Genomic DNA, 27,210 nt, shown 5'->3' with positions numbered 1-27,210 from the left:
CCTGACAGCAACGTCCCTGCTAAAACAACGTCCTGTGCGCGATGCACCTCCTCCTGTTTTTTTTTCTTTCGAAAGAAAAGGCGTCTTCTCTTTGGTGAAAAAACTGTGCCGCATCTGATCAGTAAAGCAAACAGAGCTGTGCTGCAAAGCATCTGAGAACCTGGCTTGCTCTATCGATATAAATATCATTCCTTTCAAAGTTTTCCTACACCGATAAGGATTCAGAAGACCTCTCTCCAAAATCAGCTACCAAGAGAGATTTATTGCTCTATTGTTCCCACCAGGTTCATTTTCGCCCCTTGGCTACTGCTGACAAGCAACAACACCGAAGAAACTTAAAGCACCTACAATTATTCTCTATGCTCCTCTGTTCATACCTGTCCAGCGAGATACAGCAGAGGTGCAGGATTGACGCCGTGGTGAGCAGCACATCGAGGGATGTTCGGACCAGGCAGAACATCTCTCCATAGATCCAGTTGTCCTGAACCAACTCAATGGCTCCAAACGGCATCACCAGCACTGACACCAGCAGGTCCGCAAAGGCAAGGGAAACAATGAAATAATTGGTCTTGATTTTCCTGCAAGACAGATCACAAAATTAGGGTGTGATAGTTTCGGTCCAGCATCCTCTACATGTGGACCGAGATTTCAGCTTGTGTTTGGGTCTGATTTGCCCCATCACACTGAAAGGTCCTCTCTAATGTACTCCTCACTTTATATTGTTACCCCGAGCTTGTTCCTGTTTTTCACAGCTAAATATCCACCATGTTGCCTGCATAAATGCATCTTACTGCTCACACAGAAGAGGCAAATGGATGCTCACAGGCCTCTGCATGTGGCTCAGCCTCACAGCTTGCATCAGAGAGTTTAGAGTGGAGGAGGGGGATTTTATTTTAACTTGTAAATTGAGAAAATCCTTCCAGAAAGCACTGAGAAGAATCTAGACTGAAGCTGTAATTTCAACTTGAAGAGCACTTTTTAAATCATAACAATAAAATAGAATTAAATCCATTAAAAATCCCACGCAGAATATGAATAGAGGCTGTTGAATATCTCACTCTGCTCCTGAGGCTGGTCTGACAACTCCCAGGGGTAGCAGCAAGCCTCGAGGCGGGAGTTTTGCCTGTGACCCCCCCAAATCACTGGCAGCATTTGCCAAGCTGTAGCAGAGCAGCACAACTGCAACAGGACCTTGATATGTGTGGTTTTTTGATGGGCTTGTTAGGAAATTTGAGATGGAAAAGGGGTAGAGGCCAACCTGTTTTTCCAAGGAATTGCTGCTTAGATCTATTTTTCACTGATTTATCTGCTTTTTCACACTGAGAGTGCTAAAAACGTAGAGGATGGATACTAAAGTGATCCGAGTGGGGATGCACTGAGGCCAGTGTGAAGGTCTGACATTGTGGTGGTGCAACACCCGGCCAGAAAAACCCTTCATCGTGGCAGTTTATGCCCTCAACTGGGGGCACGGGGCTTTTTAGGTGGGGATTTTCCCCTGTGCCTCCCCGCAGAAGGGCAGCGGGTGGCTGGGTGGGCTCACCTGAGCTGCCTGTCCCGGCACACGGCCACCATCACCAGCAGGTTCCCCAGGATGGCCATCAGTATAACGGCGGAGATGAAGGTGAGCAGCACGATCTTCTCCGCTACGCCGAAGCCCTCACTCGAACTGGGGAGCACACAGAAAAAAAAAAAAAAGAGAGAAAAGGAAAGAACAGAAGGTGCAGCTGCATTGGCTGGGAGGGGATCGCCCGGGCAATGCCGAGGTGCCAGGCAGAAGCGCTCGTTTTGGCGAACGCGAGAGCAGCATCCCCACCACCGGTGCCGCGAGGCTGCCTTCCCACCCGGAGCATTAACAAATTGCATTTCATATTTATGGGGAAAGCTATGAGGCAGCGGAAAGGCCGCAGGCGGAGGTTACCTGCAGCCCCCGTGGCCACCCAGGTCTGCCAGGGGTGGAGAAGCCAACGCGTACGGTGGAGGAGCCCGTTACTGAGATCTGGAGTGAACTGTGCGTGATTTCTGAAAGTCCCTTCCAATCCAGAGCCTCTGGCTGAACACATTTGCATTCTCTTTTCACCCCCAAAAATAATATCATCTTCTATGCAGAAGTATTTTGGTTTTCTTTCCTTTTGTTTTTCTATTTTTTCCCAAGGGTTTCCTCAAGATGAGCATTTTACATCTTGAATTTTGAAACCTTGTGCATAATCTTTTCCCTTGTTCTCTCTTCCCTTCACTTTATGCCACAAAACAAGAGGCAGTCTGGCTTTTTTTTTTTGCTTTTTCACTTGATAACTTGCCTAGAATTTGGGAAGAGAAAATAAATTTTTTTTAAAAGGAAGCACCCAATTCCTCCCTACCCTGACAGCAATAATTTCTTTTAGTTAATGAAGAGAATGAAAAAGAAAAGGAAGAATAACATTAAAACACAATGTTGGACATATTCTAAGTCTGCATTTCTACAAATATCTTGTTAAATGCTTAAAAAAAAGAGTGGGGTTTTTTTCTTCGGAGCCTGCAAAGCAGGAAGGTAATATACAGATGCAGTAAATAGTGTTCAGTTCCTCATAAAACTGGTCGTATTACAAAATTTTGAGCCACTTTTCCTTTAAAGCTATTTCTAATTATTTATCCAGAACAAAATACGTCCTAAACCTTTGCCTGCTTTCCCTATTACGTTATGCGGATGAGAACGGGTGTTGGTTCGTGTTATCAAGTGTGGCTAGAAATAAACTGGCATTAAGAGCAGCAGTTGACACTAATTCATCAGGGAAATTTCTTCACAGCGTACGGAGCTGGCATTCGGCACCCAGGATTAACGTTGTGAGATTGTTCAGGTAATTGGAAAATTGAACTGTTATTCTCTTTTACTTTGACTTCCGCTGGGGTCACTTTTACTTACTAAACACATTGCAGACTTTTACACTTTATCTCACTGAATTCTCCTGATTTTGGCAAAGCTAAAAATGATTAGAGGCTGCTGAAGTCCCGCCTCCGCTACCTGTGCCGTGTTAATAAGCTTCTAGCAACTGACTTCACCCAGAGCCTGCACTGCGGAACATCCACTTAATCACAATCTCCATTTTTGGCCCTAAAAACGATACCACTTCGAGTATGACTTTTTTGCCCACTACCAGACACAGCAGTGGGTCAGGTCGCAGCCTGCTCAAGTTGGAATTTTCATATTGGTTAGGAACAATATCTTAGGAATTCCTTGATTTTCAATGTTCTACAAGGAAATACATCACCGGGTATAGGTTCATCCTGATGGGAGAGGATGTTTATGAGCAAATAAAGAAAAGGAAAGGAGATGCCCTGGACACGAACTAGTTTCATAGAAAAACTCAACACTAGGCAGACATATGAAGGCTCAAAACCAAGTGCAATTATCTGGCTACAGTAAGAAAGAGGTCCAAGCAAACTGCATATTCTAGCTTCATAAATGTATGTCCATATGCCAAGTAGGGCCTTCTCACCTGTGAGAGCACAGGTAGCTTTTAATTCCAGATAACCTCCCGTGTTAAAACTAAGAGATTAACAAATGTCACACAGAGTGGGCAGTTGGGTGTATCCAGACGCTGACAGACATGCGTCCCTCTGGAGGTGGGTTGTTGGGGTACCAGTGGGCCAGGAGAGGGGGTACGGGTGGCTCAGGACGAAGAGTACCCGCTAAGGAAGCGGGCTTTGTCCTGTGCTGGAATGAATGATCCCAGCCCAGAGGCAAAGGCACCACTGCTTCTTTTGCCCTGCCGTTTTTGTGGCAGTGTCAGTAAATCCACTCCTGCTTAACGTAGGAAGGTCTCTGGGGTTACACTGAAGGGGTCAGATATAGCCACGGGTCTTCATCCATCCAGACACTTATTTTTCTGCAAGCCAATTACAGATGCTAAGATAGGAGAAAGGCTAATCAAGATGTGTTTTTATTTAGCACCTGAAAGAGTTTGCGCTTAATTAAAAAGGGTCGTCTACTGAATTTAGCACAACTTCAATGACGGCAATTAAGGCTCCAAGAAGCTGGTAGCGCTGGACAAATCCTTCCGTGCATTCAGAAATGTTGACAAGGCTCTGTCTGAACTAAACGTGGCTTTCCCAGTTTTTATGGGAGAGCACCGCTTCCTGACACCTTGGGTCATTAGTAATTGGACAACTCTTGCAACGAGTGGATTTTGTGTCTGCAGTTCTTGCAATTACACTGCAATTGCTGCCTGCAATTTGCCTACACTGGTCCAGTCCTACTTCCTCCCATCTGACAGAAAAAAATCCCTATCGATCAAAAGGATCTGCCTCATCCATCATTCTGTCTGACAGTGGCCCGTAGGAGATGAAACGCCTACAGGCATATAGCAGCGCCTCCCTTGCTGCAAAGGTCAGTGTCACAGCGTGCTTTTGTTTAACAGCTTTTGGTGGATTTCTTTGCGTTCCTCTCTCTGGACTCGTCCTCAAACTCTCAGGGCACAGTGAACACTGTCTCGGGCAGCTTTCCTCCTTGGTCTCATAATAACAAGCTAAATGCAAAATCAAGCAAATGACATCAGTTTTTGCGCGTCTCAATCACCAGTGACCACCCCAAACTGCAGACAGAGATTCTTCCCTCAAAACTAAAGGTAATTGTCATCTAATTCCTTACTGTAACACCAAAACCCCAAGCCACCCTACAGAACTGGTCACTGGCCACATGGCTGCTCCTAGAATAGGATGTCACTCCTTCCCTCTCTCCCATCCATCTCCACATACATCCGACCTGAAAGACCTCATTTTCCCCAGAAGCCAAGCCCAGCCTTGGAGATTTTGGGAGGCAGGAAGCTGGGAGCTGCTGACACATGAACCCGCACCGCAGCAAAGTCCTGTGGAGAAGGATGAGCACACAGGAGCTGCTCCTTCCCCGTGGGCACCATGCACAGTGGGATGCACAAGGCGATTCTCCTCTGCTGCAGCCACACACACCACTCTGGGCCCACCACTTGCCCTCCTCAAGGCCCACCACTTGCCTGCAGATGGCTCCTGCATGGCTGGGGAAGGTCAGACACTTCCCAAACATCAGCATTTTGAGTACAACTGAATGCCAGAGCCTTCATTAATAATATCCATCAGCAGAAGACAGAAATTAAAAGGAAATGGCAAAGAAACATCTTCAAAGGCAGGTCTCAGGCACAGGCCTGCTAGCTGGGTACTGGGAGGGATGAAAAGCCTCAGAAACAATGGGGATGCCGGGATCAAAGGCACCTTCACTGCTGAGCTGTAATTTTACCTGTCTAAATAATCCCTCACAATAGGCTAACATTGCTCCGTGGCTGCATCTGTGAAACAAAATGTCAAACCGCACCGAATAGCGCCGTACAAAAGATGTTGCTTCTCCTCCAGTGCAAGCATGGCAGCACACGCACGCTGGCACGGTGGTAAAGAGGATGATGATGGTTTCATTTACACAGAGCCAGGCCAAGTTAGATTTATACTTTGTCTTATCGAGCTTTGCCCATCCTTCTGCTGTTCCTAAACAATTCTCATCACTGCGTTAATTGAGCACCTTGCATCCGCACTCTGCGGCAAGTACAGAGGGGAGAGACACCTCCCTCGACCCCGAGCCCTGCCGGGGGGGTCTGCTGGCCATCGGCCACCAACGGGGCTTCTCCCTCCACCACGCACTGCATTGGGAGGGGGGCTGGCGACCGAGCCTGCTGGCTCTTTTTTAGGGGAATCTCCGGGATTTTGAGGCTGTCTGCTGAGAGATCCCCACCCCCTCCAGGGATGCTGGCTCTCAGGCTGTGCTGCCCAGGGAAAGGCAGCTGGTGTCAGGGTGCCCTGAGGCCTCATCCCTAGGAGGGAGGTGCAGAGGAGTGAAACTTTGCGATTTGTCCTGTTCCTTGAATAACTACTCTGATCCTCAAGGCAATCCTCTCATTTGGGCTCGTGAAGAAGTACAGGGACCATAATAGCAGCTGAAGACTTAGATCTGCCCTATGCTGTCAGATGCCTTCTTCAGTGAACAAGCTTATTGCCCAGTACAGAGACCTCCATCCCTTCCAGCCTCATCAGCTGCAAAGAGCTGTGCAAGAGAAGAGACGCCAAAGAGAACTACCCACCTTAGGTCTTGTTGGTGCACAGAGATTTTGAGTTTTGCTCATCAAAACAATCTCTGGAAATGCCAAAGGAGGCCAGCACTGAGCCACATTTCACCAGATGTTGCCCTGCTTGAAGACTGAGGGCTTCAGCTTCAGCCAGGAAGCAGGGCAATGTATTAAGCCCACATTTCCCATCTGGTGTACAAAGGCAACCCTGCCCTAAAAGCGGTGGCATCCTGGTCTGCATCATTTGACTTGTCTGGCCACAGCCCAGGGCTCTGAACAGAAACACTGGCACACTTAGCTATGGAGCATTTGCTGTGATAATAGTTTCGGAAGCGTTTAGGCGATCTCTCCAAAGAGTTTTTCTCTCGTGCCATGTTGCATTGCTCCCCTGGGAAACATTAAATAGGCATATGCATCCCTGGGGGCACAGGAAGGATGTTCACCTGGGGTACATCTGCCTTTTGAATAATCTATCATCAAGTAGGAATATTTGTTAATTATTCAGTCTCAGTAATTCAAAGATGTTAATAATGGAAGAAGTGGATATTGCTTTAAATTAAAATCAATGGTTTGCATAACATCTTTGATCAAATCTGAGTGCTCTGGCTTCCAAGCATGCTTCCCTGTTTAATAAAGCAGAGATTGATGGGTTTGCTATTATGAGGAAATGAGATTCAGACAAAATGATTGTTGGTTAGTAGGAATATAGAAATCATTTAACGAAAAAGGTGAAATACTGATGTGGAATGAATTCTTAAAACCCATATATGGACATATTTAAAAGGCTCTTCTGTATAGTCATTAATGCGAAGGAAAAAAAAGTGTAATTATTTTTTCAAGCTCAATTTCTACTTTCCTGTAAACACCCCAACTTTTCTAAATGACCTCAAGCGCTTTTGCATATTTTATGCAGCAATTAAACTGCATAGATCAGTCCTGTTGGTAAGACCACGCACACTGCTCCTCTGGTTTTCGTTACACATGCGACACCCTGACCTCCCTGCCACTGCACTGGGAAAAAACCACTAATAATCAGCTCAACGCTGAGAGCACCGCAGGCACTGCACAGACACTCCTGCGGGAGCCAGAGAGATGGAGAGGGGAGCAAGGGTTGAATAAAGACGACTTTGGTTTTGGGGGCAGAGGAGCGCAGCTGATACAAAGGAGGCTGGATGGCCCATTTCCAAACCGGAGAGGAATAACGCTGCCCACAGAGCCAACCTGAAGCATCTCCTGGAGGAAGCCAGAGACCATAACGAGCACTTCATAACAAGGGACATGCATAATTCTCACTGAAGAAGACATCAGTGAGCAGCAGTAGCCTAGAAAAGAGCTTTTTTTTTTTTTTTCTCTTTATTTCAGTGGCTTCAGTGTATGGGGAATACATGGAAGAGTCGGTCCTCTGTTTTCAACTATGCCACGGCTTTTCCCTGTGTAACTCTAGCTGACATGACATTTCATGTAGGTCTTTAACTACAAATAAGCTGTCATTTGCCTCTCCTCCTTTCTACTCCCCTGATTATTCCTAGGCATAAAAGCAGAGGCTGAGTGTTAAACTCTTAAAAACCAAGTTACGTTATTTTATGAGTAAACCTAACAACGCGTGTCTCAGTATAGAGACTTAACAATAGAGAAGATATTATTTGATCTATGGCTTTCTAGCTGTTACCCTATTCTTTTCTACTGCCACCTAAAAATATCAATCAGAAGTCAGCATTAATCCAGAAGCATATAATTTCTTTTAATGCCTTCAAATGCTACACTGCCTGCGCCGCTTCGCCTTAGACTGTGCAGATGGCAGGACAACTTCTAACAGATTCAAATCAATTATGTACTTCACTTCTGTTTTAGAAACAGATTGAAATTAATTAAAGTATTGACAAGCCAGAAATAAACAGCATTCTACGTATCAAAATAACTTAGTCATATGATTAGTTTATTTGAGTGCTTTTTTTTTTTTTTTAACCAAACTGCGTCGGTGAGGTGGGTGGAAAGGGACCAAGTTTTCTCCTTTTACGCTGGTTTGAACCTCAGAAACTTTCTACAAACTGGTGTGGAACTGAAAACGCACCACACTGCTGCAAACAGCAGCAGCCCAAGTAGGATCATGAATGATGAAACGAGGACTTCAGGCCACCTCCTCCTGGACAAAACTACCGATAACATCACTGATTCTGCACCTCCGCTCCACGTATCTCCTGGAGGCTGAATGCTAGAGTGCTTCAGAGAATTAAGTGTTTTAAGCAGCTGATAATACTGATTAAAATCAATTGTCAAGATGAAGCAAAGAAGACAGGCTATTTAAATGTTTTAAAAATTGCCGTGTGTAGGCTGTGCAGTCAATCAGTATGTGCGAGGAGCGCTCTCCCATGCGGGAGTGTGCTGGAGCTGCCAGACGCTGGGGGACCTCAGGAGACACCGCGGCCACAGCAATGGCTCCAGTTCTGCAGGGACCTCAGGCTTTCAGACTGCCCGGGTTCGGGCAGACAGGCAAGGCGGGAGAGGTGCCAAGTAACAAACCCAGAAAAACCCTGAGCTCTCTGCTGGTCCATACAATATCCTTAGCTTACACCAGCAAAAGTTCTTGCCTTTTCTAGATGGAAACTGGATCTGAGGCTGAAAACTGATCCTGAACAATGCGCTGCTTTATCATGATCTTCATAGATGAAGGTCTAAGACCTCAAGAGAGAGAGAGCAGTTTGCAGCTATATGGGAAACGTGCGACAGAGGTAGGAAACAAACGCAGACCTGGTGAGCCTCCAGGCACTGCCTAAATTTAGGACCTCTCCCCTTGCAGGGAAGTTAGATGGGTGCAGCAGCCACATCCATCTCTACTGTTCATACAATGAAGGATGAAACCCTGGCTCTGCTCTTTCCCAAGCAGCAGATCAAGTGTTAGATAGTTTACCCCTACATATGAAAGGATATTGCTGCAAGGCTGATGCACATAAGTACGATCCTTAAAAACCATTAGACTGTCACCTAAAATATAAGCTAAAATTAACTTATGGAATTAGCATTCAATTAAGCTCACGGTATTTACATGGAGGAAGGGCAGCTGCTGCAGTTCCTCTGTTTGGGATCCACTAACGATGACTGCAAGAGAGCCCTTGTGCAAAGCCCCGTGCAATCCCAAATGGCAATCTTACACATCCACCTGGAGTTCGCAGGACCTTGGCACTGTGTTTTGTTCCTTACAATGTATTTCCAAGTTTTTAAATGTGGCTCCCAACGACCCACCCTTCGCATGCCAAATATTCCCCTTTTATTTTCACATAAACATAACACTACTTTTTGGATATACAGGGTCTACTTATTTTAATGAGGGTACCAAATATTCCACAGCTATAAAAAAAAAAAAATCAGATCTCTGCCTTAGGCATAGGTAGGATTTTAGGCACACTACAAAGTGCAGCAGAGATGTTGTAACAATCACTTCTCCTTTGTAAATGCTGAATAAAACCCAAGATCAAACATGCCTTTAATCAGAAACGTCTTGATCAGTTCCTAATTAGAATTGTTCCTCAGAAGTAAGCCCACTGCATCTACCAAACTATACGTCAGTTTAATGAAGAACAGACGATGATGAAAGAAACACAAAAGTAAACCTGACTTTTGGTGTATGTTCCATCTTAATAATGCGATTATCCTCTACTTTCCAGATAAGTGGCTCTTGCCTACCTCATGCCACACAGAAGTCTTAAACAGAGCGGGCTGTACGTTCAAATGACAGATGCAGCAGAGCTATGCTCAGGAGATCTGACTGAACAAAGCACCTTATTTCCCAGTAGCATTTACATTAATTATCATTCACTTTACTTCTATATTCCATAAATGTTGAAGACAGAGTCTAGCATGTACTTTGGAACAAGAATGTTTGTAATTCAGTTATTATACAGAAGAGTTTTTCTTTGCAGAGACATAAGCGACATCACCATTACACGTACAGCTAGCTCAAATTTATCTCATCCGTTTAGAAACAGGGAGTAACTCGATGCAGGTCTGTGACATAACCTCCTCTGGCATGGGAGTGAGCTGGAAAAATCAAGGTTTAGACTTGTGCTAAACATACTTGGAGCACCCAGGTTTCTCACAGAAATCTGTGTGATGCCTCCTACAATAACTAGGCGCGAACCTGGGGTGCACTGAGACTGATCACGCACAGCCTGCTACTCTTCAAAAGCCAGCTGCCGCTCCTGGGCTAAAAGTATTTGCTCCCCTGTCTTATTATAGTGAAAAAGTAAGTCCTGCCCTGTCCTGTCCACACACATTTGTTTCCCCAAAGATAACTCATTACCAAAAACACCATAATGGCAGCTCTTAGTCTTTACTGGTATTCCGGTCCCGAGTTCTCATTTTCAAACCAGAGAAAACCTTTGTTCCCATCTTTGCCAAAAGCCTAGAAGTTGCAAGACCTTTGAATCAAAAAGCGTGAAGGTCCTGCCCTGCTCTTGCAGGCAATATTTGCAGTCAGGGAAATAATAAATGAGACTCATTCAGTCAAGATGAGAAGCGTCCTGGCATCAGGCTGTATATTAAAATATCCAGGCTGTGGACTTTTCCCAGTGCTTGTTTGCACCTTGGACAATAAAAGACAAATGCAGCTATTGGCTGTGCGACTTCTATATTTCCTGGATAGCTTCCCAGTTTCAAGAATCTAGAGGAATGAAAGAGCTTCTTGTTGTTACCCCTGCTAATGGAAGACTTGGCACAGACAAGATAATACACTGATTTCTAGAATACATTTTCTTTGAGACACCCCCAGACACCCCGTGTGGTTCTGAGCCACACAAAACCAGTTCCCAGCTTGTTTATTACGAAACCATAGGAAGAGGTACTTTCACTTCTTTTTTGAAAGCAGCATAGGACTGTACATCCCAAGGAGGTTTTTTTAAGGCACAGCATGGTGGAGTTCATCTGTTCAGCTCCCAAGGTGTGCACCCCTTGAAGTATCCGAGTGATTGCCTTGTGATTGCCCCAGGGAATGGTGTGTCTCCTTAGTCCCTTCTCCAGTGCCACGATTTATGAACTGCCCGACCAGTTCGCTGTACCCTGACACAAAACACACCAGTCAAGCGGAATAAAAGTCATCTTAGAGATATTATGTGTTTCCAGCTCTGCTACCTCAATTTGAGCTTTACCATAAAGACCAGAGCTTGGTAAAGCTAATTCCAGAGGTTGTAGCCAGAAACCTTCACCCCCAGAGCGCGTGTTCATCAGCTCACTCTGTGCGAACCTGAGTTTTGTATTTAGGCTCCAGATAGGTGTCTCCTTTCTAAGCAAGGACACGGCAACTCCTTGATTCAAGAACAAAGCTCTTAAGTTTCTTGTTTTATTTAAACCTCCTCCTATGTCCCAAGTTAAGCGCATGTTCTGAATACTCCCCACAAAAGCCACATCACATTTCTCACTTCAAATAAACAAGCAAGGATATCAACCTGGGCAAGCAGCAGGACAGAGGAAAAGCAAACAGTTGGGACTGCTCTGTAGATGGTGAGTGCAGACACTCGGCTCAGACACAACCCAGATCCCACCCAGGAGTCGCTACCAGCACATTTCTCTGAGGCCAGCATCAGAAGCTCTGGAAGTGTTTGTTCATTTGTGATTTCCTTTGGCTAACAAGTACAAGAGCTTCCAGGAGGAACGTCTCACTGTGCTCGTCTGCAGAAGCCCTTGACAAAGATTCCTAGAAACAGCCGTTCCTGGAGGTGAGAGCAGTGCAAAGGGAGAGACCTTCTTCCCCACAAGGGAGTGAGTGACATGACCTAGAGGTTTCTTGATGGCATCAGCTATGGACTCTCCACTCACAGGTCCTACAAACTTCAAGTTTGATCCATAACTGGGAGCTACCCGCTGCCTCTCCCAGTCATCTCACTGCAGGCTGATTTAAAAATTTGTTTCAGTTTGATAACTGACCACTTGCAAATAAGCTACACCCTGATATGCTGGGTACCGCAGGTCTATCATTTTCCCTGTCACTGACTGAGGAAACTCATCCAAGAACTGTGAGGGAAAAAAAAAGAAAGGAAGAAAAGCTCAAGGGGAGAGAGATAAAGCCACCAGCACCACGATGATACTGCTTATGGTGTTCCCATTCAAGGGCCAGCACCATCAGATGATAGGTTCTTTACATCTGAAAACAAGCCACGAGGCTGCATATCAAAATGGAAGAGCCCTACTGGAAATTAAAACCTGCTCCCCAGACACGTATGGAAACAACCAAAGGCCTGGAGAACTGGTATTTGACAAAACAGAGCAGAAACACGTGGTCAGTTTGGGGGTTTAAAAGCTCACGGAGGAAGAAAGACTGGGCATGTTGGCTGTATCATGTGGCCCTATTTGTAAAGTTTTGAGACAAACAACAAAGGAAGAGGTAAGGTGCCTGCACCCAGCATCTTACATACACCTGGAAAAGTGTATGTAAGAGAAGAGACTGACCAAGCACAGAGGCACAAAGCTAAAAAAAAAAAAAAAAAAAAGACCAAAAACCAAGAGGCAACAGCCTACAACACCCATTTGTCTTTGTGGCTAATTTATTCCTCGTCGGAGGAGACCCCTGGCACTGCTGAGCAGCTGGGATGCTCATCCAGGGGTAACCAGGGAAGTATGTTCCCATTGGGCTTAAATTCTCTGCTTAGGGGTCTCCAAGGCTGTTGGAAACCTAATAGGACCTGCCAATCACAAAACACTGAAAAGCTTAATTGATGACATTTCTGGAAAGCTGGTGCAGTGCATTTTAACTGAGGAGTACAGAAAGTTAGTTTGTTTTGTGATTAATTTTCTGTCCACTTAAACTTTGTTACTAACTTTAATAGATATTTCAGGTGCGGGACACTGTTAGCTGAATCAGCGAACAGCTTTGAGCTCCAATGAATACTTCAGTTTTATAGAAACAGATCCTCACATTGCTTCAGGAAGACAGCATCAACAAGGGCTTTGAGTGTGGCTTAGAGGGAAAAGTCTAAGCAATACGAAAACACTAGGTGCCTGTATTGGACTAGACCCCGATCTGCTGGGCCCAGGGAAGCATACTGAACAGTAGCTGAATTGCAAGAAATAAAACTCCCACGTTTCATTGTAGCTGCCAGCTCTGCCTGAGAATCACATCCCCATTATGGCCCATAAAAATGGAAATTGCAAATAATGGCAGTAATGGGACCAAATCTATTCCAGCTGCTTGGGAATGGAGGAAGGGAAAAAAAAAAAAAAGTAGTGCATTTTTCCTCTTTAACATGGCCCAAAATACCACAAAAGCAGTTTAATCCCTGAAGAAGTAAGGCAGTCTGTTTATTTTCCAGGGATCTCTACCAGCAAAGAAGATGCACCAACCCCAAAGAAGCTTCTCTGGCAGAGGCTGGAAAGGGAACAGCCCACGCCTCCCACCGTCTCCTTTCCACAGATTAACTCAAAATTTGTCTGGACTCCTGTGAAATCCTCTACTTGCCCTAGTCCTCCAAATACCCGAGAACCCAGTTGAGTCTACTCAGAAACACATCACAGCTCTTGGGCAGCCACCTCACCGCTCAGCTCTCAGTCCTGAGAATGTCTTGGCCAAATTAACATGAACCAGGGCCTGCCTTCTTTTGTTGGATTTATTTATTCTCCCATTACACTTCCTCTTGAGCAGATGACAGCCTGTTTTCAGATAAATCCTCAGAGCTCTCAGGAAGTTCCTGAGAAGAGTAAGACCTGGACAGGTCTCCAGACTAGTCCACTGACAATGAGCAATGAGCTGGCCCATCACCACAGCCTTATGGTTGCAGTGTGGAAAGGCAGCTTTGGAAACAACTAGACTTTGTGTTTTCAGGTCCTGGCCTGAAGGACCTTCAAAGGCAAAGCTGAACAGAACTTAAATGCCAACAGACATAACTCTGGAGATAAGGAGATGGAAAAAAAACATCTTCTGAGTTCTAGGAGCCAACTGGGAGCTTGTGATTAGGCTAAGGAACTGAGGACTAAGTGAAGCAATTTGTTTACACACATTTGACTTCTGTAACTGACTTTTTTTAAAACAAGAATCAGAGTCATTAGGACGTGCTCTTGCCCAGCGCTGTAACTGCTGGGATCTGCTTTTATGTCTGCCTGGTATCCTGCTGGAGCAGCGACCCAATATTCCCACAGGGAGGGCGCTTGGGCTGTGAAAGTCACTTCGTGAATAAACAAGCAGATTCTGGGTGCATTAAAGCTTTGGAGGCACTGGAAAAGCAAGGAAAATGTCTGTGTCTACGGTTCAGTAGAAATACCCTGTGCTGAGCTATGAGGTAAGTGCCCAACCTGGGGAGGGGTGACAGAAGACACACACGACCCCAAAGCAGTCACAACATGTTTCCTCCGCTCTCCTGCAGGCGTGAGCTCATGCGCCCGGGGAAGGGAGAGGCCCTGCTCGATTCACTCTCTCCCCTTCACCCTGGCCCATCAACAGACTGGTAGCCAGATATTTAACAGCATCCTGCTCACCCCGTCCCACCCCTCACTAGCAGCAAGCAGAGCCCTTTTCTTTCTCCTTCACTCCTCTAGGCTTACAGCGATGCCAGTGGGCAGTCGAAAGGTCAGCTGCTGGTCCATTTATCACAGGTATGCCAGCACAGAGCCAGAAACCTGGCTCCTGTCCCCAGCAGCCCTCTCCAATGCTGAGATTCTGTTTATAATGCTTTTTTCTGCAAGGTTACTTTTTTCTGTTAAAGTTTCTAGATTTACTATTCCTCAAATGTGAGGAATAGAAGCATGAGATCAAGTTCTCCCTGCAGCCCAGGCATCAAATCCTGGGAAGGACTTGAGTTGCGTAAGGTCATACTAAGCTTTCACTGACCGAAGAGAGCGCTGAGACTGCATCAACTACAAAAAGTCACCTGCAACAGGCAGACCACCTCCTATGCATGTGCTTAAAGGTAGCGTGGCCTCCAGTTCCTTGTTTCTCCTGAGGGATGCAAGCACAAGAGCTGAAATTGTCTCTTCACAGGTCCCTTTGCAAATGTGAGTCCAGCAGTTCACAGCACTAATGTCACTTTGTCTCCCCGTGGGATGAGGACGAACCCATCGCTTTGCTACATTTCTCAGCATGCCTCGAGTTGGAGTTTTGCTTTTTGACTTGTTTTTTTTCATTTGCCTTCTTGTCCCATCTCCCCTCCCCCCGCTTTTTTTTTTTTTTTTAAAAAGATCACCAGCCCTACAATGGATTAACCCCCAAACAGCCAAAGACTCCCTGAAACCTTCATCTCCACGGGGTTCCTGTCCATCAGGTGGCAAAGCTTGTGTTCAGACAATGGCCAATTTTAATGTTCTGACCTCGGGGAGGCAGAGGCTGCTGCTCAGGGGACGCGTGATGGCAAGTCCTCGGTTAACAGATGGGGCAAGACAGTAAGTTCAGACAGTGACTGAGGTTCAGACCCATGACTGTTTGCCAGACCGGGGAGTCACATCATCGATGATTCATTGCCACAGCACCGTAAGGGCAAAATAAACAGTGGAAAGACTGAACTAGGTAAGGAGAGGAGCACATTTATCTGCATTGTAGATGCACGCTGCTCCAAGGCAGTAGTCTATCAACACTCATTTATACTCCCCGACAGCAGGTCCTAGACACATGGCCAAGCAAACAGCGCAAAATGCTTTGCTGCAGCATCTTTCATATCCGAGATAGTAGAAATGCTCTTTCCCAAGCAGCGAATGGCTCGTTCTGCAGCTGCACACACTATTGCAGCAGGATCTGGAGCAGGTAACAGCTCACCGCAGCGCTCAGCATCTCAGCTTCACAGCCCTATTCCCAAGACAGCGTTCCCAGAACAGATGTCTGCCCAGGACCCCGGGACTGTTTCTGCACTTTTCCAAAAGCAACACAGGGAATTTTAACTCACTGAGAGGAGAGCAAAAGCCATCAGATTTCCACCTACAGCCCTTTGGTTTTGAGACACAACACCATGACTGTTCTATAAGGAAACACAGCTCTGCCAATACGACTCACGGTGCCCTATTAACCCTTACACGCCTAATCTGGTCCCCTGCCTCCCGCACAGCTCCAGTTTTGCAGCAGTCCTGTCTCTCAAGACATCCTAATACCTCCTCCCTGCTTCCTAACTCACAACCTCTGAGCACGGCTGGCTCAGGAAATCCCAAACATGGTGACAAATTGAATTTTGACAGCCTGATGCTGCAAGTCAACCCAGAGAAGTCAAGGAGGGTGTCCTGGAAAGCCGCTGGCGGCACAGCTGCCAGCCTTGCCCTTCCATGCAGCCAGTGTGGGCAAAAGCTGGCAGCAAGGTCCAGCCCATTTTCCTGCTCTGGGAAATCTGCTGCTTTCCAAGGCACCTGCCAATTTTCTTCCAAGCCCTAGAGTCGGGTCTGCCCCGGGATATCCCAGGCTTGGACTGTTTTAATAGCCTTCCACAGCCTCCTCCAGATCTTCGCTAGCTGCCACGCTGTGCAGAGACACTGAAGCTAAAGAAAGGCTGTGCTGAAAGACACCAAAAATTTAATTTTTGCAGCCCAGCTCTTTGTCAAGGGCATTCTCATCTGTGCAGGTTGCTCAGGGCACACTAATAAAAGCCAAGTGAAACATCGCAGAAGTGCATGATGGCCCTACCTCCCGGGGGGGGTCTCAGCACACACAGACAAATGGTGGAGCTGCCCCTCTGCCTCTGCACCCTCGAATGTATTTCAGAGAGTAGATATATTTCTCACTTGCTCCACAGCTGCTGTAAAGGAACATGCTATTAATTTGCAGAAGCTGGAGTCAGGCTTAAAAATGCCATTAATTAAGTGTTGGCGGAGGTGTTTGGAAAGACGTTCCGATAAATATAGTGCTATAAAGTGTTTCCCTAGAAACTGAGAAAAAAGTTGAGCAATATGAAAAGTACCCAGGCTGATAACACCTATCGCTCCTGCTGAGCTGTGCCCGGGCTGTACGCAGGATCTGGCAGAGAGAACTCTTTTTGCAGGGCCCTTTTGGCTACCCAGTATTTTTGGTTAGTAGCACAAAAATATGAAAGTGAATCTCTACGCCATGCCTTGCTTCCCTGTGCCCTCCTGCTTAGCCCCTCCTCTTGCAGATGGGGAAATACTCTGCAACGCTGTGAATTCAGAAATTCCCAGTGAATTCTGTACCCAAGAACTCTGGCATCCCCGGGAAGCAGCCAGGCACGCAGCGGCTAAACCCTACAAACCCAGCAACTGGCCTTCTTTCAAACGGCTACTTATAAAATGGTTCATTTTTTTCAACAGCAAAGCTTATATATGGTCATATCTACAGCTGACGTACAGGAATACTGCTAAGTTTTGCCCCATAAGGGATCTGTAGGGTTTTGCTTGGCTCTTTTCTGGCACTGTGTGTTCTGCCTGTCATTATCCTTAGGAGAAAGCGTGCTCATCCACATCAGCTCAGCAAGCAGAACAGGACATTATATCACTTGTGTACCCAGGGATGAAAAACACTCAGCTCTCATCTGCGCGCTCCTCTGATCGCGGCACCGCTCCTGGCTGGGGGACACAGGCAGGAAAGATGGGGATCTGTAGAAAATCTTCTCAATCAGTATGTCTGTCTCCACAGAAATGCGTGAACAAATACCTTTCTGGATGGATGCAGCAGGTCTTACAGGAGGATTAGAGTTGATCTTCCCTTAGAAAGGGGACTAGGAAAAGAAGAGTGCTCTACACTGATTCTGGCCTGTTAAATGACGTTTTAGCCTGGTATTTCTCACCTAAACAGAAATGTGATCAAAGAAGTTGAGATAAACAATCATTTAATGACTCAAAGTGTAGAAGCTGAAGAGATTTTGAAGAGAGCTTTTTTATATATATATATATATATATATATATATATATATAAGAATAAACAATTATATTGCAACCTGCTGAAGGAATTTTAAGCTGTTTGCTTTCCATGAATCCCCACTAGCTGGGCACTCGGAGCACACAAGCTCTTTCCTAAAACCCTTCCATTCTCCAGTCTGGGTCATTAAATCAGACACTTATTTTGTTCCAGCCGCTCAGCGCAGTCTCCCCCTTGCCCAAAAGAGCCACCTCTGCGTTCGGCCCGGTTTTCTGCCTATCCTGCCTCACAGCTCAATTCTTGGCCCCCTCAGTCCTCGCTGCCGGCTGCCAGTGTCCTAACCAAGGGGAGCACAGGGACCGAGGGCACACTGACTCCTCTCCCAGGACATCCCTTAGCTCCTCTCAGGGGTTCAGGGATGGAGCTCTTTGGGTCCCTCTCTCTCCCACTACTGACTACTGCTCCTCTTCCCACCACGTTTGGATGGGGAGAGGAGACCCAAGACCTTCTCTACCTCTTTCTGCAGTCAGCCACCCTACCAGCATACCAGGTTTAGGAAACAAACCCACCTTAGAGCCAGCCATCAACAGCACCACTTCTTGTGATTCACGGAGGAAGAAGCCTCTTGGGGCAACACAGCGAAGCTCCAGAATTGGGATTCACTCAAACACAACCTGACTCAAGAGGGCATATCACCAAGAACATCTGTAGTCAGAAATAACGTTCACTGTGCCTCTGTATGAGGACTTTGGGAACAGCAGCTGGGTTAAATAATGGAATATTTTCTTTGCTTCAAAACAAACACAACTAATTCAACCAATTTGATTCCTTCTTCCCTCAACTTGCTTCTCATTTCTCAAAGTCAAGACAAGATTAATGAACCCCACACAGTACTGCTGGAGGGCTCTGCATTTTTCAGAGTACTTCTAGCCACAAAAATACCTTCAGCAACAAACTGAGAAAACTAAAGCTGATAAAGCCAAGTTTGGAAGCAATTAACATCAATCTAAAATCCAGCTGTTTGGGGGGCTCAGCTTAAAAATAAAAAGCAATTACTGTTGTGACAAAGTCAAATAATACATTGTTTCTCCGTAGCTGATTTAGCAAAGGGAGCCTGCTCTCACCATAGATACAATAAAAAGGCTTACATAAAAGCCACTTACTTGCACTGGACATTCTACTGATTTTTTTTTTTTTCAAAAGCTTATTTCTCAAAAGCATAACAGCCTCTGCCCAACACCTGATGAAGCAAGAAACCTTTATACGGTGTGAAGTACACAGAACAGCCCTGACCACGCTCAGAAGTACCCAGTCAAATAGCAGAGGGTTCTCCTTGTTGCCCAAGGGTGTGAGAGACTGCAAACGCCTGGCAGCTGCTCTTCCAGTTCTCCCCTCCCAGCTATGGGCTTGAAGAGCAACGAGGGCTGCTAGTGCTGGAGCTTGTACAGGACTCCAGTTGTCACAGAAGGGAGAATCAATCAGTTCTGAAGATTTGCCCAAGGTCCTACAAAGAGTTTGGTGCGAGAACTGGAAAACAAGCTGCTTCCCAAAGCCCAGAGCACAGCCTCTTATGTTAAAACGATAACAGAAATATCGTAAAAGCTGCTTGAAACACAACTGTGCTGTCAATATTTACCATGCAACAGCAGGGTGCTTGTCCAATGGAAACATCAGCCAGCTCGTGAAAATCAGTTTGCAGCTTTTGAGAAGTGTTCAGATTGCCGCTTGTTAGTAACTACCACCTCCCAACCTGTTGCACTGTTGTAAACCACGCTAGAGCCTGCCTGTGCCAAAAGCTCTTCCGAAACACTTGAGCCAATGTTTTTCAAACTGTGTCAGCAGAGTATCCCCGAGCAGCCCTCTGAAAGAAGCATTTGAGCACCCTACAGCTGTGGGGTGGTGGGAGACTTGCAGAGCTGAATCACGAAGAGTCCTCTATGGCGCCTGGTCAGCTAAAATTGAAGCAGCCCAGGAGCTAGAAGCGCTGGGCTTGCTATGCGGCACCCTTAGCAGCGGGATGAATGAACGAACGATGAGCGCTGGAGCTGAAAGAAGGGAGAATGCATGAGAATGGCCAACCACACCATTCAGAACTGGCATAAATTTGCATCACCTGTGCTCCCAGTAATGTAAAGGAGCCAGATTTAGCTGCTAAGAGATAATGAGGGACTGGCATGCTGACGGGAAGCATTACTTCATTCCTGGCTACAGGGAATGCTTTGTAGTGAGATGACAGTCTTATCAAAGGTCTAGGAAGGCTTTATTGCTCACTCCCTGTGCACGGCACGTTCACAACCTACGCTGGCAAGTGCCCAAGAGAAGCAGAGTCCTCCCTGTTCGAGCCTCTCCAGGTTGCTCAGCGAGGTCTGCAGGTGCTGCTCTTGGTACATGGAAGCTCCTCTCACAGTTTTCATGGGCAGAGTTATTAGGTGCCTACCCACATGCTGCAAGGGCCAACTGCCTGGTTTGTGCACTGAAAAACAAGAGTCCATGGACTCCCAGGTGACTTCTGTACACGCAAACTATGCCTATTTTAGCAGGTAATTTGTCACAACAGGAGAGATCAAAGCAGCTGGTACTGAGGTCCCTACATCTCCACTCTATGCGGGACATGGGGGATATTTTGGGCTAGATTTACTCTAGTCTCCTTGCCTGAATGTCCCCACCATACCTGGGTGTGGAAGCTGCATGGTTTGAACCCATGCCTCAAAAACTCATTGCGGACTGCAGAGCGTGTGGTGCAGAGCTGCTGGTTTAGCGTCTTCCAAGAGGAATGTCGTTCACAAGTTCCATTGCTAAGAGCTATGTGATGTGAACTGATACCCCGTGTGCGGGGATGACCAGGGGATTCACCTGCACTGAAATGCAAGCGCAGGCAGAGTCAAACAGACTGCACCAAAGCATCTCTCTTTATATTCTCCTTTTGCGCCCAAAGAGATTCAGCCTTTCTCCTTGTTCTCTGAGGCTGTCAAAATCATTGTGTTTGTATAAAAGTGAAATTGTCTAACGCATCAAAACCCAGAAAAACTGAAAAAGAGAAGTGCAAACATGTTTTGAAGGTTTGTACAAATTTACTAGAACCATGGGCAAACGCCATGCCATGAGCAGGCAGGGCAGCCGTCTGCTTGCTCAAACCCTAGTGCCAGCTCTGGCTGCAAACAGAAGATTCAAAGTGGTACCTTCAGGCGGAGGAAGAGGTTTGTGCCACTGAGGGTACCAGTGACGGCATTTGCAGGAGCTCCTGCCCTTTGGCCGGAGGGCATCAGCAGCAAACAGCCTATGGTTCACTATGTGCCCGCTGTGCCAGAGCCGGGCAGTGGGAAGGACCACGCTGTCCTCTTGTTTGTAGCGTGCCCAACTAGTATTTTTATGAAGTTGTTTGAAATGAAGAGAAAAGAGAGAACAACTTCCCCCCCCTCCCCCCCATACTCTAACCAATTGAAGGGTTCGAGTTTTCATTCCAAACCACTTGACAGTATCTCATTAACCTACTGCCTATAATAAATGTGTCCAATAACAATCACCAAGCCACACAGAATTAAAAAATTCTATAAAATATAAATTGGAAATACTTGCAAGGTCATTTATTTTTCAACTCTAGAATTTGAGAAAATGAGGTTTGCCACCCTCCTCGGCTGTGATTGATAAATACAAGTCCCAAAGCAGACCCCACAAAATTTCGAGGAATGCCTCTCCAACCTCACACCACAGCCTTTGTAAAATTCATAACCAATTTTTTTTCCACAGAAATAAAATGTTTGTACAGTTGAATCTACCTGCAGTGCTTCAGGTAGCTACAGAGATGTAAAGATGCTCATCACTTGGCAACCTCTGGGGCACCTCATCAAAACCTGTCGAGGGCAGGAGCCCTGTGCCCACGGCCATCCCAGCTGGCCGGAGCAGGACAACTACGGCACTTTGTGCTCTGAACTGAAGAGCGACACGCTGTTTCCGCAGGGCTCAGCTCAAAATAAAATCAACCTGTGCCCCCCTCCACCCATCCTGCTGTTGTGCCCACGTTATCAAAGCACCTCCCGTTTCCCCAAGCTTTGCTCGCTCCCCTTCTCGTGTAAACTTCCCCCTGGAGCATTCCCGAACCCCGCGGGGATCCGAGTGCCCACTGTGCGGCTCTGGAAAATCATGGGTGGAAGCTCCTGGCTGCAACAGAAAACATTCAGTATCTCACATCTCCGCAGAAAAGCTGAAATCAGGTCAGATAAAGGAGAAACATGAACTACTTTCTGGCAGCTGATAAGCAAAGCTCTCAAACCCAAAAAATTCATGGTTTGAAAGAGTGTGGAGTCACAATAAAATCATATGCCTACCACGAAGTCTGTATATACAAACAGCCACACAAAGTGAAGGACTGCATTAGCCCAGCTCAGAAAGAGTCTCCAGGAACAAAAGAATAAAATCATTCCTGAAGTATAACGAAGTGAGATCTGACCACAGTGTTTGATCAAAACAGCTGGGGAATGAGGAATCAATATTGATTCAGGAGAGCTTTCAAATTCCCATGGATTTTCACTCACCAGATCCCTAGGAACACCTTAACATCTAAAGAGGAAGGCAGATGAAACAGTTCACCAGAGGAGAATTTCCTCCTCAGAGATGCTTCCACTGCCCTGCCAGGGTCAGACCACACCAGCGACCGCACTAACCAGTCTCCAGGTGAAAGCAGTCTCTTGAGGAACTCTTTCCAAAAAAACCTTTTCCCGGGGGTGTGTAATGGGCATTTTCCACAGCAAGCTGACCGAAGGAGAGCCCCCAGCTCTGCCCACGGTCCGGCACCCCCCGAGCACCCAAAGCCCCATCCTCCCAAGCACTTCTCATTGACTTCAGGCTACATCACATATTGGAAAGCATCACAAGTAGGAAGAGAAAGCCTAATTCTCCCAGGAATCAGTTTTATCCGAGTTTGGCGTTTGGGCTGGGGTGGTGGGTTTGGTGGTGTTGGATTTTTTTTCTGGCTCAGGATTAGGGCTGATTGGAATTACAGTAAAATTCAGAAATAGGAAGAAACAGATAACGATCTGTGGGTTCATACAAATAGTGAATTACAAAACTCCAATAGATCACTTAAAAACATACGCTGGGTCAGAGCTACTCAGTGTCTTTCTCCACTGGTAGCAAATAGCACATTACTGAACATTTGGTAAGGTAAATATAATGTCACACTTCCCTCCCGGTACAGCCTCCCTGTGCCCAGGCACTTGTGGTTCAGGCATTGGCGAGCCAGTTTCTCTGTGACCCTTGGTGTTTATGAACTGACAGAGTTCCTTTCTACGAATGATGAAATGTATAGTGGAGGATTTTTTTCACCATAGTGAGAAATCGAAGATTTTTTTCCTAGTGTCTTTAGAGGAAGGAAAAGACTGGAGGGACAATTGCCTGGTGTCAGCACCTTAATTCCCTTTACGGAGAAACAGCAGTAACCTACGCATTTAACTACACTTCTGGTATTAAAAAGGCAAGACAAATTTCATTAAGCAAAACATATTACCTCTCAGCATTGATTACCGGGTTATAAATGTGACCTGCTAAGAGTGCATTAAAGCTGCAACCTGGAGTTGCTGGTGACTTTCCCGACACTTGAGTAGGTGAATGAAGGCCAGAGATGTTCTCTCTGATAGTATAGCACTTTGAGGAGGCTCATTAAGAACAGAAATTGTCTCTGAAAACGTATTATCTCGCTCTGGGCATGCAACCGGAGAGAGTGGCTTGTGGCTTGCACAGAAGCATGTCCCAACCTGAAAGCCCAAGCGCTAGAAAGCTGCGAGGACAGGGTAGCACAACAGGATCCCCTTTGAGGTGTAAGACCCTGTTCTCCCCTTTTCTGTACTGCGCTTCCTCCTGATCTCTCTTCAGTAATGCCTTAGGAAAAAGTTTCCTGGAAGACCAGAGTACACACATTTGATCTGTCTCTTTCAGAGCAATTTTCTCCAAGGCATTCCCCATACACTTGAGTGTCCAGGCAGGGGAAGGGTAAAGAATTACTCCCCAAAATAAAAGCCTAAGACATCAAAAAGATACTTCCTGAGTGGATTTTTAAGAAAACTCTTCGTGGAAATGCAACATCTCTCATTGCAACTGGAATATTGCTTCCTCCTGCGTCTGGGCCAGCAACATGGGTTTGGTCAGAAGTTTGATGTCCTTCTGTGAAGTGGGTTTGGTGGGTCTTAGTTCAGGTCCCCACACAGTTCAGTGTCACCAGCAGCCTGGCCACTCAAAAGGTCAAGAAACAAAAGGAACAAATCCTAGTCCTACAGAAAGACCCTGCAGATCACACCTGAGGGAGAATGGCAGAGCTGTTGCCAGCCTTGTGCCCTGGGGACAGCTGCAAACAGGATCTCCAGCCATTTTTAACAATTTCTGTTTGCGTCACACTTCCATGATCAAAATGATCCGTAATGAAATTTGTCTCTCCCTGATCCCAGCAGTGTGCCCAGGGATTTGAAATTACTTCAGAGATGTCAGTTTTTTGCTTGCCCCAGTAATAGGGCAGCTGAGATGAGGCTTTAAGTTTTTAAGACCATTGCACCAAACAGAAAAAACCCAGGATGAGACTTTCAGCAGGCACAGATGGGCTTGTGCCCGGTCTTTGATGGGGCCCTATCCATCCTACTGCAAGGAAGTCCTTGTCTTGGCTATGCCACATCTGACACTTACACAAATAACAGGGCAACACTACATCCTCACAGAAGCTCCAGGAAACCCCAAAAGAAGGCATTGCTGCATGAGCAGAGCCCTTCATCTACAGGCAAACAGAAAATACCATCCTGCAGCTCTGCAAACCCATCGCACGGCCGCTGCCCCCCTGCAGCTCACCAGACGCGGTACAGGAGGAGCCGTGTAGTTCATCCTACCTCACATTAACATCAAGTTCTTCCATCACAGGCAACAGGCATAGGTAGCTGGGAGTTCAATGTCCACAGAAGAGACCTCGTCCTGCAGTGGAGAGAGGTAGAAAGGACAGCTTTAAATGAAAGGCTCTCTCATGGGTGCACACTCACCCCACTGAAGACACCCATGCGCCGCACATTGCCCCTCTGACCTGGCTTCTCGTGAAAACAGAAGTTATGCAGACATGTAAAAATGAAGTCATACCACTGCATAGAGCTGACAACACACAGTTTTCTGTTATCTACCCGGACATATTTGTATCTCACAACACTAAGGTGCATGCCTGGAGGCACAAAATCAAGCTGAAGTGAGAGACAACCCTCTGTGGCTGTGCATACACCACCCATTCATGCATAACCTAGGGCTAACAGAGTGCTTCAATGTCCATGGGGGACACCGGCTCTACTGAAAATAACAAAAAATTCCCCCTTTTATGAGCTCCCATCTCTTCACCTAGAAGCTAAGGTCAATCTTTAATCCACTCCATGACCATCGCTTCTGGAAACTTCTGGGATTTAGATTCCCAGAGAATTATTTCAACAGCAACAAGGAAGTAGAATACTGAAGGGCTGCTGCACTGGCACAGGGAAAAGGCTCTTCTGGACAAATATTCACTTTCCATAGGGATCAGGAGAAGCAGCGTAGGCAGAAGTCATAAGGAACAACGCACAGGACACAGATGACATCTAAGACATTATCCGTTACGGTCCTCTGCAGACATCTTGTGTCACTTGTTGAAAAATCCCATTCTGTGTAGTGCCTCCTCAGAATGGCAGCAGCTCCTTCCTTCTAATTACCACAAAGGAGTTAAGTAGGGAAATCATTTCAAAAGACATGAATCCAAAGCACTGTACCAGTGCACACAGCATGCTGTGCTGTACCCGGTGAGCTCCAGGTGCTGGTGTGGAAAGGGGCATACACAAAAATACCCTTGGTCAATCTGTCCTGTCCTTCTGCAAGCCAAACCCTCAATGACTTCAGAAGAATCCATCTATATAAGTTTTCAAAGACTCCCACAACTGAAATAATAGTCTTATTTCTAGAAAGAAACGCAAGCGACATAAATTACTAATACAGGCACCATTCTTGAAACTTGTTCTCCAAGATCAACTTATTAAGTTTATGAAAATATGCTATATTGCAATTCTGGTGACAATGAGGAGCTGAGCACTGCGATACAAATGACCTCTTCCAGTCTATGCTTAAACTCAGAATTACATGTTACAGCATGCACACATGTAAGCTGCACTGGACCTAGGACTTTTCACGGTAATTTCCAAAAAAGCTACAAAAAGTAGTTTAAATACAATCAACTGAAAAAGGCTTGCAAAACCGGGCTGGGAAAACACAAGCAACGATCCTTGGTAAATTAGTTTCTGTTTTTACACAAAATTAAAAAATTGACTTACCACTAAATTAAAATAGGTTTCCTGTGACAATATATTGTACAGCCCTATGAATACTTAATAGCAGTGCTGTAATTACAAAGAACTAAATGATTTGCAGTTCAATAAATAAATGTACTTACTCCCAGTAACATTAAGTGATATAAATATTAATGGTATTTTTAATTCTATCAAAATTCCATCATGACCAAAGAAATGAATGCACCATCTTAATAGAACATTTGTGTGTTTGCTGCTGTTAATCCAGTGGAAAAAAATCGGATAAGTTTCTGAGCACTTCAGACTGTTGATTGCCCCTTGTGTCGCGTCTCCAGAGAGCCAGGGATAATGCCACCACCCCGGTGCTATTAATAATAACTCAAACGCAAATAATGCCATTGTGGTTACTTGGATTCAAAGAAAAGATCGTAATAGTACTGACTCAGACTTCCTAGATGTGATGCCAGGTCTGCACTGCAAACGAACACCCACCATCCTGGCCTGGTTCAGCGTTTACCAGAATTAGTGCTTCAATAGGTATAGACTAGACATAATTTCACAAGCAAAACTTACTCGAGTCAAAAGCGTGTTTTCATCTGAGGGTGGAAACCTCCAGAATTCAGCCACTACTTACAGCCTGAGCCTTCAACTGGTGTTTCTAAGGGCATTCTGGGATCTGGTGACTTAAAGACTACTGCTACATTTTGCAAATGTAAGGGTCTAGAGTTTCTGACCAAGTCACCTCTGCCTAAGAGCTGACTTCCAACTTTAATTCAGGGACCCAAACCACCTCTCCTGTGCCCCTGCTCTGGAGTTCTTCCATAGAACAAAATGCCTCGCCTGTCACAGATGCAGAAAGAGTATCCTGGAAGATGGCCTTTGGGGATATTAAAATACAACCAATAGACTCTAAGATCAAACAAATGGACAAAAAGAAACCTAATTATTTCGTCTCCAAAAAGGTTTTAAGCAACCACTTAGTTCAAATCATTCGTTTGGCATATAGGTTAATTTCAATTTATTATGAAGGAAATACACCAGGATAGGTCTGATATGGTGCTTTATTTCAGTTGGGGACAGGAACCCATTCTTCCCT

At 45.9% G+C, this 27,210-nt stretch overlaps 1 protein-coding gene across 1 annotated transcript in view; it reads right to left on the bottom strand.

Annotated features, from left to right (window-relative positions):
• Window positions 1-27,210, bottom strand: part of HTR4 (5-hydroxytryptamine receptor 4) — a 137,343-nt gene that overhangs the window by 71,482 nt on the left and 38,651 nt on the right. The window contains exons 2-4 of the mRNA XM_054217101.1: window positions 24,693-24,774; window positions 1,541-1,666; window positions 378-578 (exon numbers count right to left, since the gene is read on the bottom strand). Coding sequence (XP_054073076.1) covers window positions 378-578; window positions 1,541-1,666; window positions 24,693-24,718 — 353 coding nt within the window. The 5' untranslated portion in view covers window positions 24,719-24,774. The remainder of the gene's footprint in view (window positions 1-377; window positions 579-1,540; window positions 1,667-24,692; window positions 24,775-27,210) is intronic.

Source organism: Rissa tridactyla, chromosome 11 (assembly GCF_028500815.1).
Source record: "Rissa tridactyla isolate bRisTri1 chromosome 11, bRisTri1.patW.cur.20221130, whole genome shotgun sequence".
Classification (NCBI taxonomy): Eukaryota; Metazoa; Chordata; class Aves; order Charadriiformes; family Laridae; genus Rissa; species Rissa tridactyla.
Note: the sequence above shows the minus strand (reverse complement) of the source record. Positions and strands in the feature narration are given on the sequence as shown.